General features: G+C 41.8%; 1 protein-coding gene across 1 annotated transcript; it reads right to left on the bottom strand.

Annotated features, from left to right (window-relative positions):
* Positions 1-1187: 1187 nt before the first annotated feature.
* On the bottom strand, positions 1188-11725 carry LOC112260050 (nuclear factor 7, brain-like). The gene is made up of 9 exons (XM_024434843.2): positions 11640-11725; positions 11228-11275; positions 7344-7495; positions 6087-6185; positions 5346-5474; positions 4533-4673; positions 4141-4269; positions 2381-2486; positions 1188-2115 (listed from the first exon to the last, which is right to left on the bottom strand). Exons 2-9 carry the CDS (start codon positions 11265-11267, stop codon positions 1583-1585), a joined length of 1329 nt encoding a protein of 442 aa, XP_024290611.1. The 5' UTR covers positions 11268-11275; positions 11640-11725; the 3' UTR covers positions 1188-1582.
* Between the last annotated feature and the right edge of the window lie 4089 nt (positions 11726-15814).

Below are 15814 nucleotides of genomic sequence, written 5' to 3' on the forward strand. Positions count from 1 at the left end.
TAGTTCCCTTCTGTTGATGTTTTAAATCCTTTTTGTCCTTAACGATTACTAGCATACCCATACTATGATGCAGCCACAACTATGCTTGAAAATATGGAGAGTGGTACTCAGTAATGTGTTGTATTGGATTTGCCCCAAACATAACACTTTGTATTCAGTGCAAAAGTGAATTGCTTGGCCACATTCTTTGCAGTATTGCTTTAGTGCCTCGTTGCAAAGAGGATGCATGTTTTGGAATATTTTTTATTCTGTACAGGCTTCCTTCTTTTTACTCTGTCAATTAAGTTACTATTATGAAGAAACTACAATGTTGTTGATCCATCCTCAGTTTTCTCCTATCACAGCAATTCAACTCTGTAACTGTTTTAAAGTCATCATTGGCCTCATGGTGAAATCCCTGAGCGGTTTCCTCCCTCTCTGGCAACTGCGATAGGAAGGACACCTGTATCTTTGTAGTGACTGGGTGTATTGATACAGCATCTAAAGTGTAATTAATAACTTCACCATGATCAAAGGGATATTCAATGTCTGCTTGTTTTTTTTACCCATCTACCAATAGGGGCCCTTCTTTGCTTGGCATTGCAAAACCTCTCTGGTCTTTGTGGTTAAATCTGTTTGAAATTCACTGCTCGGCTGAGGGACCTGACAGATAATTGTGTGTGTGGGGTAGAGAGATGAGGTAGTCATTCAAAAAAAACATTATTATTGCACACAGAGTCCATGCAACTTATTATGTGAGTTCTTAAGTTCAGGAGTAAGAATTTGCTTATTTAGGCTTGCCACAACAAAGGGGTTGAATACATGTTGACTCAAGCGTTTAATTTTTTTATTAATTTGTAAACATTTCTAAAAACATTATTCCATTTTGACATTGTGTTGTATTGTGAGTTGGCCAGTGACAAATCGAAAATTTAATCATTTTAAATTCAGGCTATAACACAACAAAATGTGGAAAAAGTCAAGGGGTGTGAATACTTTCTGAAGGGACTGTATACATATTATGAAAGTGCGTAAATATATGAAGACATAAAGGTATAGATACTGTATATAGGTAAATAGATACACTGCAATATATAGATATATTGTAGTTAGATTTCCTCAGTATACATTTCCCATCTTCCATTTAGCTAGCTGTTTCAGTATTATAATGCAATTTATATACAGTATTTAGATTTTTTTTGTACGTATTAAAACGGGGTAGGGGGGGGGGGTCAGACATGTACTGTTTAAATCTAGCTTGTCAAATTTGTTTTATTTTAGGGTATGAAGTTGCCTATTTGCTTCTTCCCATATAGCTCTTAAGTTCCATACAGAAGTGTCTAGGCCAACTGTTGTCGAAACAGGGCAAACCCATCCTCAACCCAAGGCTTTGTGGGTCAAAGTGTCAACTGCTCAAACTCTTCTCCAATTGTTTTCTATTATTCTTGGTACTTCATTGATCAATGAATCTTATTGATTAACCAGAGTCCACTCCACACACCTGGTTTTCCAAGTCCAAATAAGCCAGTGATTGAAGGAAAAACAGATCTGTAGTCAGCTTATGTTGGGGAGAATCTCTTAACCAAAGACCTGTGTGATGTCTTCAAAGTGTAGAGACCTTGTGTGGCGAGATGATGGTGATGAGTGAGCGCCCGTCCAGCGGGGCAAAGACCGGGTACAGCTTCTCCTTGAACTTGCCTGTGAATGTATAGATGTGGGTCTTGGTCTCTGCGTTGTAGAAGGAGATCTGTCCTTCCTCGTAGTCTAGATAGATCCCCATCCGGCGGGCCACCAGACCCAGGGGCAGGGGCGTCTCAGGCTTGGTACAGGCGTAGAACTGGTGCATACTGCGCCACAGGGTCCAGTAGCCAGTCTGGGGGCTCATGGGGAAGCGGCCCTGGCGTTCGGCACTCGCCGTGGTCAGGCCGACCCGCCAGTAGCCGTTGTTGGCTATGTCGACTTCCCAGTAGTGCCGTCCGGAGGCGTAACCCTCCCAGCCCAGCACGCCAGGCCAGGCGTCGAAGCGCTGGGGACTGAAGGGCAGATTGGACTCAGATATGCCCTCCTGGACCTTGCGGTGGTCATCTGAGAGCTGGAGCCACAGGTGGTTGGTCATGGGGTCAAAGGTCACATCGGCTACAGGGAGGAGAGAGTTGACAACTTTTTGAAATATGCCACACGTTTTACTTTCACCATTTTAAATAACATTCTGTCATCCATTTTCCACTCTTTGTCTTTTCTATCCTAGTAGTACCAATATTTTGTTGTAAGTTTAAAGTTTGGGCAAAATGTATGAAAATGCTTTAAATTTATATTTTTATTCATTTTTTTTTCTGTGATTATTTTTTAAATGAATTAATAGTTCATATTAAAGCATGTGTCCAAATAGACGGATAGTTACCTGATGCACTGATCATCCAGTTCCACACAGAGTTAGGGATGTATCTTGGAGTGCCTGCCTTCCAGGTGCACTGCTTCGCTGACAGCCACAGCGGAGAAATGCCACCCTGAAAATAGGAACACAGACAAAGTGTATGAATGTAGGTAAAGAATTGTCTTTAATAGTTTCATTTCCACCATATTACTGTGAGCTGAAATGGTATACAGCGTATTCGAAAAGTATTCGGACCCCTTCCCTTTTCCCACATTTTGTTACGTTACAGCCTTATTCTTAAATAGATTAAATACATTTTTTCTCACGTAATCTACCCACACTAACCCATAATGACAAAGCGAAAACTGTTTTTTTGCTAATTCAAAAAGTATTCAGACCCTTTGCTATGAGACTTCAAATTGAGCTCCAGTGCATCCTGTTTCCATTGAACATCCTTCAGATGTTTCTACAACTTTACCTGTGGTAAATTTAATTAATTGGACATGATTTGGAAAGGCACATGCGTGTCTATATAATACCCACAGTTGACAGTGCATGTCAGAGCAAAAACCAAGCCATGAGGTCGAAGGAATTGTTTGTAGAGCTCTGAGACAGGATTGTGTCGAGGCACAGATCTGGGGAAGGGTACCAAAACATTTCTGCAGCATTAAAGGTCCCAAAGAACACAGTGGCCTCCATCATTCTTAAATGGAAGAAATTTGAAACCACAAAGACTCTTCCTAGACATGGCCGCCCGGCCAAACTGAACAATCAGGCAAGAAGGGCCTTGGTCAGGGATGTGACCAAGAACCCGGTGGTCACTCTGACAGAGCTCCAGAGTTCCTCTGTAGAGATGGGAGAACCTTCCAGAAGGACAACCATCTCACTCCACCAATCAGGCCTTTTATGGTAGAGTGGCCAGACAGAAGCCACTCTTCAGTAAAATGAACATGACAGCCCAATTGTCATTTGCCAAAAGGCACCAAAAGGACTCAGACCATGAGAAACAAGATTCTTTGGTCTGATGAAACCAAGATTGCACTCTTTGGCCTGAATGCCAAGTGCCACTTCTGGAGGAAACGGCACCATCTCTATGGTGAAGCATGGTGGTGGCAGCTGTGGGGATGTTTTCAGTTTGCAGGGACTTGAAGACTAATCAGGATCGAGGGAAAGATGAACGGAGTAAAGTACAGAGAGATCCTTGATGAAAACCTGCTCCAGAGCGCTCAGGACTTCAGACTGGGGCGAAGGTTCACCTTCCAACAGGACAACAACCCTAAGCACACAGCTAAGACAATGCAGGAGTGGCTTCGGGACAAGTTTCTGAATTTTCTTGAGTGGCACAGCCAGAGCCCGGACTTGAGCCCGATCGAGCAACTCTGGAGAGACCTGAAAATTGCTGTGTAGCGAGCTGACAAAGCCTGAGAGGATCTGCAGAGAAGAATGGGAGAAACTCCCCAAATCAGGTGTGCCTCGAGTCTAAAGGCACTGCATGTATATTTGATTATGTAGACTATATAACTGTATAGCTGATTCTCAATCTACGTTTAAGAGGAAATATTGCTAATTTCAATGGATTCTGGCAAGTGTACGACTTCAGAAAAGAAGTTGTACATAACATTCTGAGTTATGTTTTATGAGAAGAGCTCTAATAAACTACTTCTCTAACTTAGTGTTGACCACTTTTACAGCTTTTTTCCTTCATTTTTTGGGAGGTGTGTATGTTTTTGTGTTTGCTTGTGTGTTTTTGTGTGTGTGTGGGCGTGTGTGTGTGTGTGTCGTCTCACCTTGCAGTCCTCCTTGAGCAGTGACCAAGTAATGAACTCCAGTAAGGGCAGGAGGTTGATCAGTCTCTTCTTCCTCAGACCCAGCAGACGCAGAACATTGCCTAGCTCATTGCTCTGCACCCCACAACGCTGTGTAGACAGACACATAGCCAGACAGACGTTAATACCAAGTCATCTCTATCAGTCCTATCACACTTTTTAGCCCTTATGCTAAATGGTATCTATTTGGTATCAAATCTGCAGATAGCAGTTAACCAATGCTGTTTGAATGCTATGTTATACAAATTGCTATCTGTTTGGAACACAGTTTTTCCCCCATTTCCATCCTTGGTAGTGTCCTTTTGTTTCTCATATACATTTGTATCCCTGACCCGTTACCCCTGACCTCTCACCTCTGAGGCGCTCTGCAGCTCCTTGGCCCACTCCATGATCCTCTGCTGCACTTCCTCATCGGGGTCCTTCTCGCCATCCTTGTTTTCTTCTTCCTCTTCCTCCTCACATCTCTCCTGCACCCAGGGCCTAGCCTTCGCCAGCTGAGGAAACACAGAGGAATACAGTTGAAGGTTTTCAGTCACATTCAACGTAATTATTTATGAACAAATGCTGTCTGAATTTAAGCATGCTCCCTCTTATTCTCTCTCCCTCTCTCTCCATCCCCTTCCGGAGGATCTGAGCCCTAGGACCATGCCTAAGGACTACCTGGCCTGATGACTCCTGGCTGCCTCCAGTCCACCTGGTTGTGCTGCTACTCCAATTTCAACTGTTCTGCCTGCGACTATGGAACCCTGACCTGTTCACTGGACATGCTACCTTGTCCCGGGCCTGGTGTTTATGACTCTCTCTCTCTCTGCTGTCTCGACCTCTGAATGACCCTGCTCGTCAGCTATGAATGTTTGGCCATGCACTATCTCCACCCGGCACAGCCAGAAGATGACTGGCCAGCCCTCAGAGCCTGGTTCCTCTTTAGGTTTCTTCCTAGGTTCCTGGCTTTCTAGGGAGTTTGTCATAGCCACCGTGCTTCTACATCTGCATTGCTTGCTGTTTGAGGTTTTAGGCTGGGTTTCCTTACAGCACTTTGTGACATCCGCTGATGTCACAAGGGCTTTATAAATACATTTGATTAATTGATAGTTATGATACTTCAAGCGAACATTTGATATAGAACATTTACACAAAAAAAAAGTCAGTATTCATTTTTTTCTCGCCTTGTCGACGCTGTTGAGCTCATTGGCCCACAGCACAATGAGTTTCCTGCTCTCTTCCAGACTGCGTTCTGTTTTCAGTTCCACCGGGGTCTCTCCTTTACTGGTGCCCTTCCCCGCATCACTGCCACTCTGCAACAAGACAACACAGCAACCAGGTCAATACCATACTGTACAGTCTCAATAGTGTGTATAGCTATCTCATCTCAATCCTCTTAATGTCAAAGCAATGTTGTAGAAATTCCTGCAAAAAGGCGAAAACAACTAGGCATCAAGTAAATTACTAGATCAAATGAATTCAAAATGGGATCAAATGAATTCAAAATGGGATGGTTGAGAGTGTTTTTTGTTTACGTAACCCTGTTACTGCCTGGGAGGCCAGAAGCCAGGTCAGCACTCCCCAGCATATCTCCAACCCCATCTGGCCCCCCTTGCATTTCAACACGTTTTGATATCATATGCTATCTGGGAGGCCCTCGCCGATCCCCCCCCCTCCTCAAAGTTTCCTAGTGACTGACAGAAGCCCCTCTAAGCCGGGCCTACTATTTTTCCTTCACCTCACATTTTGCATTAATACAAATAAAGGACAAAATAACACTCACTAATACTATCATACTAACATTGTACATGTGTATATATCTGAACTTTCTCAGTTACTGATTTTGTTCCCTCCTCCCTTGTTCTTTCTATAGATATATCTCCCCCCTCCCCTCCCTCTCTCTCCCTTTCAGGGTCCTACTGTACCTTGCAGACTTGGGCCACCTGCTCCTTCCAATGGTTGATGAAGCGGACACATTCCTGCAGACTGCGCAGGTTCTTCATGCCATTCTGATGAGGGTGTTGCTACAAAGGACACACGCACACACATACAGTATGAACAGTGTGGTGGATGAATCAGAATTAGTTGGGTAACATAAATAAGATGTTTAATTTACATAATATGCTTATGTAAATACTTGTCATTAGAATGTTTCCCTTTGGACTATAGGGTTGGCAGTTGCACTTATCCCTTCTCAGCTAGGGCTCAGTCACTTGGGGCCCGGAGAGGTCAGGTTTGTCTTCATATGTGAATGTATCTGTCAAACCATCTGGTGCTATGCAGAATATCAGTAGGGGAGGAGGACAGAATGGAACATTGTCTTCTTATGTGAATGTGTCTTTACCTATTCCTAAACCATGTGAAGGGATGGCGTGATTAATGGGGAACCAATTAATTGTCTCCACAATGTCTGTACGCCAGTCACTCCCTCCTTTTCCCATTGGGGGGAGGAGTATGGCGGTGTCTGGAACCATTGTATGACCCCTCTGATGTTGCACTTGTCTTTCATAGTATATGACCTAGAGGCTCACTCCCCTCAGTGAGCTTGTCCAGGAGTGGGGTGTACTTGAGATGGGAGTATCTAGAGTTGACAATTGATATATGCCATTGGATGAGTTGGTGTTCTTGTACTATGGAGTACCAGGAACGAGATTAGAACCTCGTCTTAGAGACCAAACTGAATGATAATTTATAGCTAATGCTATCTGGCTATGGGATACTCCTCTCTCAAGTAAAAGGCCCTTTGTGAACAGTTCCTAAGATCTGTGGTTCGTCATGTAAGTTGAGAGGGGTGTATCTTGGCTATAAAATATCTTTGTATTCTTATGCAGGGACTCTCAGAATTAATTATAGACACTGAATTGATCTGAGAGTCAAAGGGCTATTGTGAAGCTCATATTATTAAAGATGAAGTTTAAGTATAACTCTGACTGGTGTGTGGTTTGTAACTCTCCTCATTTGGTAATACAGGAAATTGCCACGACAACAGGTAGGCAGGTAAAGGTAGAAAAACAATTGATATATGCCATTGGATGAGTTGGTGTTCTTGTACTATGAAGTACAAAGGAACATATACAGGTAGAAGAGTAGACAATTTAACAGGACGAGTTTGGGATGGACTGGATGCTGATGTGATGCTGGGAGTGGATGGTGGTGTGTGTGCGTGCATGTGTGTAGCCTACCGATGAGCGATGTGTGGAGGGGGCACTGCTCTTGCGGGGGCTGGTAGGGGCTGAGCTGTGGGCCTGGAGGTCCTCTTCAGGAAGGTTCCAGCGCACCGCCCCAATGGATTGACTCTGGGTAGAGCTCTCCAACTTCAGCTTGGAGTTAAGCTCTGGAGGTGAAATAGTGATAAAATTAGATTAGAGTGGATGAGGGGAGGGGATGCACATACATTTTAGAGTCAGATTTAACTAAGCGTATACATTTAACTACGTCAGATTTAATTAAATCAAATGAGTTATTGCTTAAAGGCCCAGTGCAGTCAACAATTCGATTTCCTGTGATTTATATATATTTCCACACTATGAAGTTGGAATAATACTGTGAAATTGGGAAGATTGTGATAATTCCCTTTTAGTGTAAGAGCTGTTTGAAAAGACCGCCTGAAATTTCAGCCTGTTGTGGTGGGATGGAGTTTTGGCCTGCTGGCGACATCACCAAGCCCGAAAATTAGTTAATAAACCAATAAGAAAGAGAGATAGTTTTAACAGCTAGTTTTCAGTTTTCCCCTTCCCACAGACCCCTTCCAAACATTCCTGTCAAAATTCTTGCTTGAGAAATTGCTCTTTGTTAACCCACTGAACACAGAAGTCCATTCAATGTCTATTCCATGTTGGATCAATGTAATTTCGTGAAAGGACGTGGAAAAAACATTGATTCAACTTATGTGTACCCGTTGGAAAGAAGCAATCGATACATTTTTTGGACCATTTTAATGGAAAACAATCACAGTAATTGTTACCAGAAATGATTTGATATTGAGAATTTTAAAAACCGTCTGCATTGGACATTCAAAAGATAAACAATTATAAAATAGTATCTATTTGCTCTATTGTTCATTGTTAATTATTACGAAGCGGCCAAGTCCTATGCACGGATACAGTAGATAGATTCATTGTTCGATGCTTGTATTTGATGATTGCCTAACTATTGGACGATTGTGATCTATCTGATTAGATAAAGATTTAATACCATTTTGGAATCAATTAATTATCCATATTAGAACAATAGATAATTATCCATGTAGTCACATTTAATATAATGGCATGCGATTCTAAATACTCTAGTTCTAAACAAAGGTTGCATACACTACCGTTCAAAAGTTTGGGGTCACTTAGAAATGTCTTTGTTTTTGAAAGAAAAGCACATTTTTTGTCCATTAAAATAACACCAAATTGATCAGAAATAAAGTGTAGACATTGTTAATGTTGTAAATGACTATTGTAGCTGGAAACGACAGATTTGTTATGGAATATCTACATAGGCATACAGAGGCCCATTATCAGCAACCAACACTCCTGTGTTCCAATGGCACGTTGTGTTAGCTAATCCAAGTTTAGAATTTAAAAAGGCTAATTGACCATTAGAAAACCCTTTTGCAATTATGTTAGCACAGCTGAAAACTGTTGTCCTGATTAAAGAAACAAATAAAACTGGCCTTCTTTAGACTAGTTTAGTATCTGGAGTATCAGCATTTGTGTGTTGGATTTCAGGCCAAAATGGCCAGAAACAAATAGCTTTCTTCTGTCTATTCTATTCTAGTCTATTCTTGTTCTGAGAAATGAAGGCTATTCCATGCGAGAGATTGCCAAGAAACTGAAGATCTCATACAACGCTGTGTACTACTCCCTTCACAGAACAGCGCAAACTGGCCCTAACCAGAATAGAAAGAGGAATGGGAGGCCCCGGTGCACAACTGAGCAAGAGGACAAGTACATTAGAGTGTCTAGTTTGAGAAACAGACGCCTCACAAGTCCTCAACTGGCAGCTTCATTAAATAATATCCGCAAAACACCAGTCTCAGCGTCAACAATGAAGAGGCGACTCCGGGATGTTGACCTTCTAGGCAGAGTTCCTCTGTCCAGTGTCTGTGTTCTTTTGCCCATCTTAATATTTTATTTTTATTGGCCAGTCTGAGATACATCTTTTTCTTTGCAACTCTGCCTAGAAGGCCAGTATCCCAAAGTCGCCTCTTATGTGAAGATGTCGTGATGCATGAGGCAAATGGTGGTCACACCAGATACTGACTGGTTATCTGATCCATGCCCCTACCTTTTTTTTAAGGTGTCTGGGACCAACAGATGCATATCTGTAATCCCAGTCATGTGAAATCCATAGATTTTGGTTTAATAAATTCATTTTAATTGACTGATTTCCTTATACTGTAGCTCAGTAAAATCTTTGAAACTGTTGCATGTTACGTTTCTATTTTTTTTCAGTATAGAATCAGCTGGGGGATGATTTTTTTTTTACTAAAACATAATAATTTCAAACCTTGCTTACATTTGTATATGATCACATATATACAGTGCTTTCGGGAAAGTATTCAGACCCCTTGACTTTTTCCACATTTTATTACATTACAACCTTAATCTTAAATTGAATAAATGTAAAAAGTCAACAACAATTTTTTTTGCTAATTTATAAAAAATACAGAAATACCTTATTTACATAAGTATTCAGATCCTTTGCTATAAGACCCGAAATTGAGTTCAAGTGCATCCTGTTTCCATTGACCATCCTTGAGATGTATCTACAACTTCATTGGAGTCCACTTGTGGTAAATTCAATTGATTGGACATGATTTGGAAAGGCACACAGCTGTCTATATAAGGTCCCACAGTTGACAGTGCATGTCAGATCAAAAACCAAGCCATGAGGTTGAAGGACTCAGGATTGTGTCTAGGTACAGATCTGGGGAAGGGTACCAAAATATTTCTGCAGCATTGACAGTCCCCAAGAACACAGGGACCTCCATCCCTCTTAAATGGAAGAAGTTTGTAACCACCAAGACTCTTCCTAGAGCTGCCCCCCCCAGCCAAACTGAGCAATTGGGGGAGAAGGGCCTTGGTCAGGGAGGTGACCAAGTACCCGCTGGTCCTCTGTGGAGATGGGAGAACCTTCCAGAAGGCAAGCCATCTCTGAAGCACACCACCAATAAGGTCTTTAAGGTAGAGTTGCCAGACGGAAGCCACTCCTCAGTAAAAGGCACATGACAGCGTGTTTGGAGTTTGCCAAAAGGCACCCAAAGACTCTCAGACCATGACAAACAAGATTCTCTGATCTGATGAAACCAATATTAAACTCTTTGGCCTGAATGCTGAGATTCACATCTTTACGAAACCTGGCACCATCCCTACAGTGAAGCATGGTGGTGGGAGCATCATGCTGTGGGGATGTTTTTCAGGGGCAGGGACTGGAAGACTAGTCAGGATCGAGACAAAGACGAACAAAGCAAAGTACAGAGATCCTTGAAGAAAACCTCCAGAGCGCTCACCTCCTCAGACTGGGGCGAACGTTCACCTTCCAACAGGACAACGACCCTAAGCACACAGCCAAGACAATGCAGGAGTGGCCCAGCCAGGGCCTGGACTTAAACCTGATCGAACATCTCTGGAGAGACCTGAAAATAGCTGTGCAGCAAATCTCCAACTTGACGGAGCTTGAGAGGATCTGCAGAGAAGAATGGGAGAAACTCCCCAAATACAGGTGTGCCAAGCTTGTAGCGTTATACCCAAAAAGACTCAAGGCTGTAATCGCTGCAAAAGGTGCTTCAACAAAGTACTGAGTAAAGGGTCTGAATAATTGTGTAAATGTGATATATAATTAGCAGAAAAAGTCTAAAAACCTGTTTTTGCTTTGTCATTATGGGATATTGTGTGTAGATTGATGAGGGGAAAAAACGATTTAATCAATTTTAGAATAAGGCTGTAACCTAACAAAATGTGGAAAAAGTCTGAATACTTTCGAAAGGCTTTGTATATATGTATAAGACAATAATGTATAACATATCTAATATATCCAATATTATAATATAATACCGTTAATAGGGAACAATACTTACTAGACACCTTCAGAATGCTCTTCATCTTGAAAGTTTCCATCCTCAGTCCTGTATGGACAAGGTAGACTCCTTACAAAATATTCCATTTAACAATAGAGGCAAAGAGGCCACTGAGGATATTACTATGTATCCACATGTTGAATTTTACAAAATGGCACAACCTAATTAAAAACTGAAAGTCCACTAGCAAGCTTTGAATATACAACACAATGGTATGAAATATCTACACAAAATCGAAACGCAGATCTAAGACCAATGCCAGATGCCGTTGTTGAAGCTATGAAAATGACTTCAGTAGAGAAATGTAATCTACATCATAATGAAAACTACAGCAATGGCTATGTCCTTACATCAGACGAAATGATAAAGAATGAAACATTTGAGATAAAAATCCCCAAATTCAAAATTCTACCCGATGCATGCAGGTCGGGCTGGTGCGTGGTCGTGGTGGTGGTGGTGGTGGTAAGACTGGACAGCAAACCCTGCTCATCTACTGTTTTTGTTACATGCTGAGGTGGTTTAATCTTTGGACCTTTTATGGTGCTTGGGAAAGCGAGAAGGAGGGGGGGATCTTTCTGCAGGTATAATCAGCCTACCTTCCCAGAAATCCATATTGGCTATACCATGAGGAGAGCGCGTGAGATTCTAGTCTAGCGATAAGGGGTCACAAGTTGATTACATAAAGTGACACAGAATTACCATCTTTGGCTCCGTTTACACAGGCAGACCAATTCTGATCTTTTTTCCACTAATTGGTCTTTTGACCAATCAGATCAGCTCTGAAAACAGGAGTGAAAGTAGATTTCTTACCTTACGGGACACCCAAGTTCGAGCACACATTTTTTTGTATAGCCAAGATGTCCAGTGGAGGCTGCTGAGGGGATGTTTTTCAGGGGCAGGGACTGGAAGACTAGTCAGGATCGAGACAAAGACGAATAAAGCAAAGTACAGAGATCCTTGATGAAAACCTCCAGAGCGCTCACCTCCTCAGACTGGGGCGAACGTTCACCTTCCAACAGGACAACGATCCTAAGCACACAGCCAAGACAATACAGGAGTGACCCAGCCAGAGCCTCATAATAATGTTTGGAACGGAGCAAAAGGAATGGCATCAAACACATGTAAATCATGGTTTTTTTTTTTTTCATGTATTTGTTATTTTTTTACCACCCTTTTTCTACCCAATTTCCAATTTTCGTCCGCTGATTCCGCTCCATCCTTTACCACAAGCCCACCCTCCCATATTAAGGTGCCACCAACCTCCTGTGGTTTAATCATAGAATTACATAGGCCTACACAATCCCTATTCAGTTCATATATGATCTCTGTGTGCCTAGTAGCCTAGGCCTAGTAAAGATTTGTCATTTCACTTTAATCATGTATTCATTACCTTTTAATGTGGCATAAACACAGCCTGTCATGATGTTAACATCTGATTGTCAAACATTCACTTCAAAAACATTCACTTCGTTTTGTTGTTTTGTATTAGTTTTGTTTAGTGTTCGATCTTCCATTCAAAGAAATATGTACGCTTACCACGCTGCGCCTTGGTCTCCTCCATATGACAACCGTGACACCGTGCTTACTGAGGTATGGCCTATACTGTCGCCGTGAAATGTAATTTTAGGAATGCCCATCTAAAACATCAAAACGCTTACAGACACCGTAGCCAAATACATTTCAACTCAGTTTTTCACAATTCCTGACATTTAATCATAGTAAGATTTCCCTGGCTTAGGTCAGTTAGGATCACTTTAACAATGTGAAATGTCAGAATAATAATAGAGAGAATTATTTATTTCAGCTTTTCTTTCTTTCATCACATTCCCAGTGGGTCAGAAGTTTACATACACTCAATTAGTATTTGGTAGAATTGCTTTTAAATGGTTTAACTTGGGTCAAACGTTTCAGGTAGCCTTCCACAAGCTTCCCACAATAAGTTGGGTGAATTTTGGCCCATTACTCCTGACAGAGCTGGTGTAACTGAGTTGTTGTTGTCCTTAAGCCTTTTTGCCACAACTTTGGAAATATGCTTGGGGTCATTGTCCATTTGGAAGACCCATTTGCGATCAAGCTTTAACTTCCTGACTGATGTCTTGAGATTTTGCTTCAATATACCCACATAATTTTCCTCCCTCATGATGCCATCTATTTTGTGAAGTGCACCAGTCCCTCCTGCAGCAAAGCACCCCCGCAACATGATGCTGCCACCCACGTACTTCACGGTTGGGATGGTGTTCTTCGGCTTGCAAGCCTCACCCTTTTTCCTCCAAACATAACAATGGTCATTATGGCCAAACAGTTACATTTTTGTTTCATCAGACCAGAGGACATTTCTCCAAACAGTACAATCCTTGTCCCCATGTCCAGTTGCAAACCGTAGTCTGGCTTTGTTATGGTGGTTTTGGAGCAGTGGCTTCTTCCTTGCTGAGCAGCCTTTCAGATTATGTCGATTTAGGACTCGTTTTACTGTGGATATAGATACTTTTGTACCTGTTTCCTCCAGCATCTTCACAAGGTCCTTTGCTGTTGTTCTGGGATTGATTTGCACTTTTCGCAACAAAGTACGTTCATCTCAACGAGACAGAACGTGTCTCCTTCCTGAGCGGTATGACGGCTGCGTGGTCCCATGGTGTTTATACTTGCGTACTATTGTTTGTACAGATACATGTGGTACCTTCAGGTGTTTGGGAATTTCTCCCAAGGATAAACCAGACTTGTGGATGTCTACAATTTTTTTCCGAGGTCTTGGCTGATTTCTTTTGATTTTCCCATGATGTCAAGCAAAGAGGCACCGAGTTTGAAGGTAGGCCTTTAAATACATCCACAGGTACACCTCCAATTGACTCAAATTATGTCAATTAGCCTATCAGAAACTTCTAAAGCCATTACATAATTTTCTGGAATTTTCCAAGATGTTTAAAGGCACAGTCAAATTAGTGTATGTGAACTTCTAACCCAATGGAATTGTGATACAGTGAATTATAAGTGAAGTAATCTGTCTGTAAAACTATAGTTTGTTCACAAGAAATTTGTGGAGTGGTTGAAAAACGAGTTTTAATGACTCCAACCTAAGTGTATGTAAACTTTCGACTTCAACTGTATACTGTAGCTCAAAAAGTAATACTAAGGGTATGTTGTGTAGTAAGCTGTTAGTTGCTCATGTGCCTCACCCTAATAATTTGGTCCCTTTCCCCTCATAAATGTGTCTACTGTTCAGACTTGGTGGTGCACATGTAGCCTATAGCTTGTTGTAGAGAAATGTAATAATCAAACATTGTAAGAGCTTTCATTGTCTGCATATAAGCATCCTTTGTTTATCCTAGGGTTCTGACTTGCTGTACAGGGAGAATACTGTAAGAACCACTCATCTTTTGAATTCTGTCTCTGTACATTTCAAAAGTGCTGAACAAATATTTATATTGTCTATCTGTCCTAGCTCGCTCATTAACGTCTTAATCGAAATTACGGATTTTCCCTTATCCGCTTGTCGTCCCCTTATGCCATAGTTTGTACATCTCAGTTGTCAGTAGAAACCAAATTTGTTTAAGCAAGTCAGCCATATCAGCTATATTTTTTTAAAGGCAGTAATTTAGGCTGAATGAACTGTTTCGCTGCCAGACAAGGCTCCGCTGATAGCCAGGTGTAGCAGTGGTAAGGATTCACTCCATGGTGCTGAAAAGAAAGCTCTGCTGTTGGGACAGCTTTATGTAGGCCCTAACAGTTTGTGTATCTCTCTCCTTCTGAATAAACAACCATAAATCTGCCTGGTTGGCAAACCCAATCTGAACTTTGTTGCTGCTAAGTATTGCCCTGCTGTTGCTAAGACAAAAGGAAATAGCTATCATAAATTTGATAGATACGAATGCAAAGGTGAGAGTTTGCATGGTTCTTTGCATCATGCATCATCTTGACCAGTCATGATCACATCTGAATTACTTACTGATAGTTGGAACTGGGAATTAGTGTCTAATAGTTGGTTTGCCAGGTGAAATGTCGCAGTGAATGGCCCAGAAAGGGGTTAAGGCCTTCCCACACTGTACGTCGGATTCAGTCTTTTACGATACAAACTGTACATCGGATTCAGTCGTTTACGATACAAACTGTACGTCGGATTCAGTCTTTTATGATAATTACATGTCACACTGTGCGATGTTCCCAAATTAAACTCTTGTGATCAACCTGGACAGATTGTGCAATTTGCTTCAGTTTGGTCGTCACATTCTGCGGTTGGCTTGGGAGCCTATGGTTGGCTTGGGAGCCTACTTCAGCCGACTTAGGCGGCTACATCAACTGCAGGGGTGCATTTGATCTGCACATGTGGCAGCACCAGCAACTCAAGCCTCCTCTATGCTTATGCACAAGTTAATTGAATTTGGAAAAACTAAAAGTATACATCTTACTAACCTTATATGTCAGAATCAAATATGCTTACCAAAAATAACATGGTTGCTGTGGTAGAACATTTATTTGGATTAGCAATTTTGTGAGTTCATCGAAGTCCCATCAGGTAACTGTCACGACTTCCACCGAAGGTAGTTCCTCTCCCTGTTCCTTCCTCTCCCTGTTCAGGCGGTGCTCATCTCC

Source organism: Oncorhynchus tshawytscha, linkage group LG10 (assembly GCF_018296145.1).
Source record: "Oncorhynchus tshawytscha isolate Ot180627B linkage group LG10, Otsh_v2.0, whole genome shotgun sequence".
NCBI lineage: Eukaryota > Metazoa > Chordata > Actinopteri > Salmoniformes > Salmonidae > Oncorhynchus > Oncorhynchus tshawytscha.

What these genes read in the sequence shown, in the direction of transcription:
- LOC112260050 (XM_024434843.2), bottom strand. Translation starts at nt 11,267, where the DNA reads ATGGAAACTTTCAAGATGAAGAGCATTCTGAAGGTGTCTA. An exon ending in GAGCATTCTGAAGGTGTCTA is followed by an intron (nt 7,496 to 11,227) that starts GTAAGTATTGTT and finishes TTTCACCTCCAG; the next exon opens with AGCTTAACTCCAAGCTGAAG. An exon ending in AGCTCAACAGCGTCGACAAG is followed by an intron (nt 4,674 to 5,345) that starts GCGAGAAAAAAA and finishes GTGTTTCCTCAG; the next exon opens with CTGGCGAAGGCTAGGCCCTG.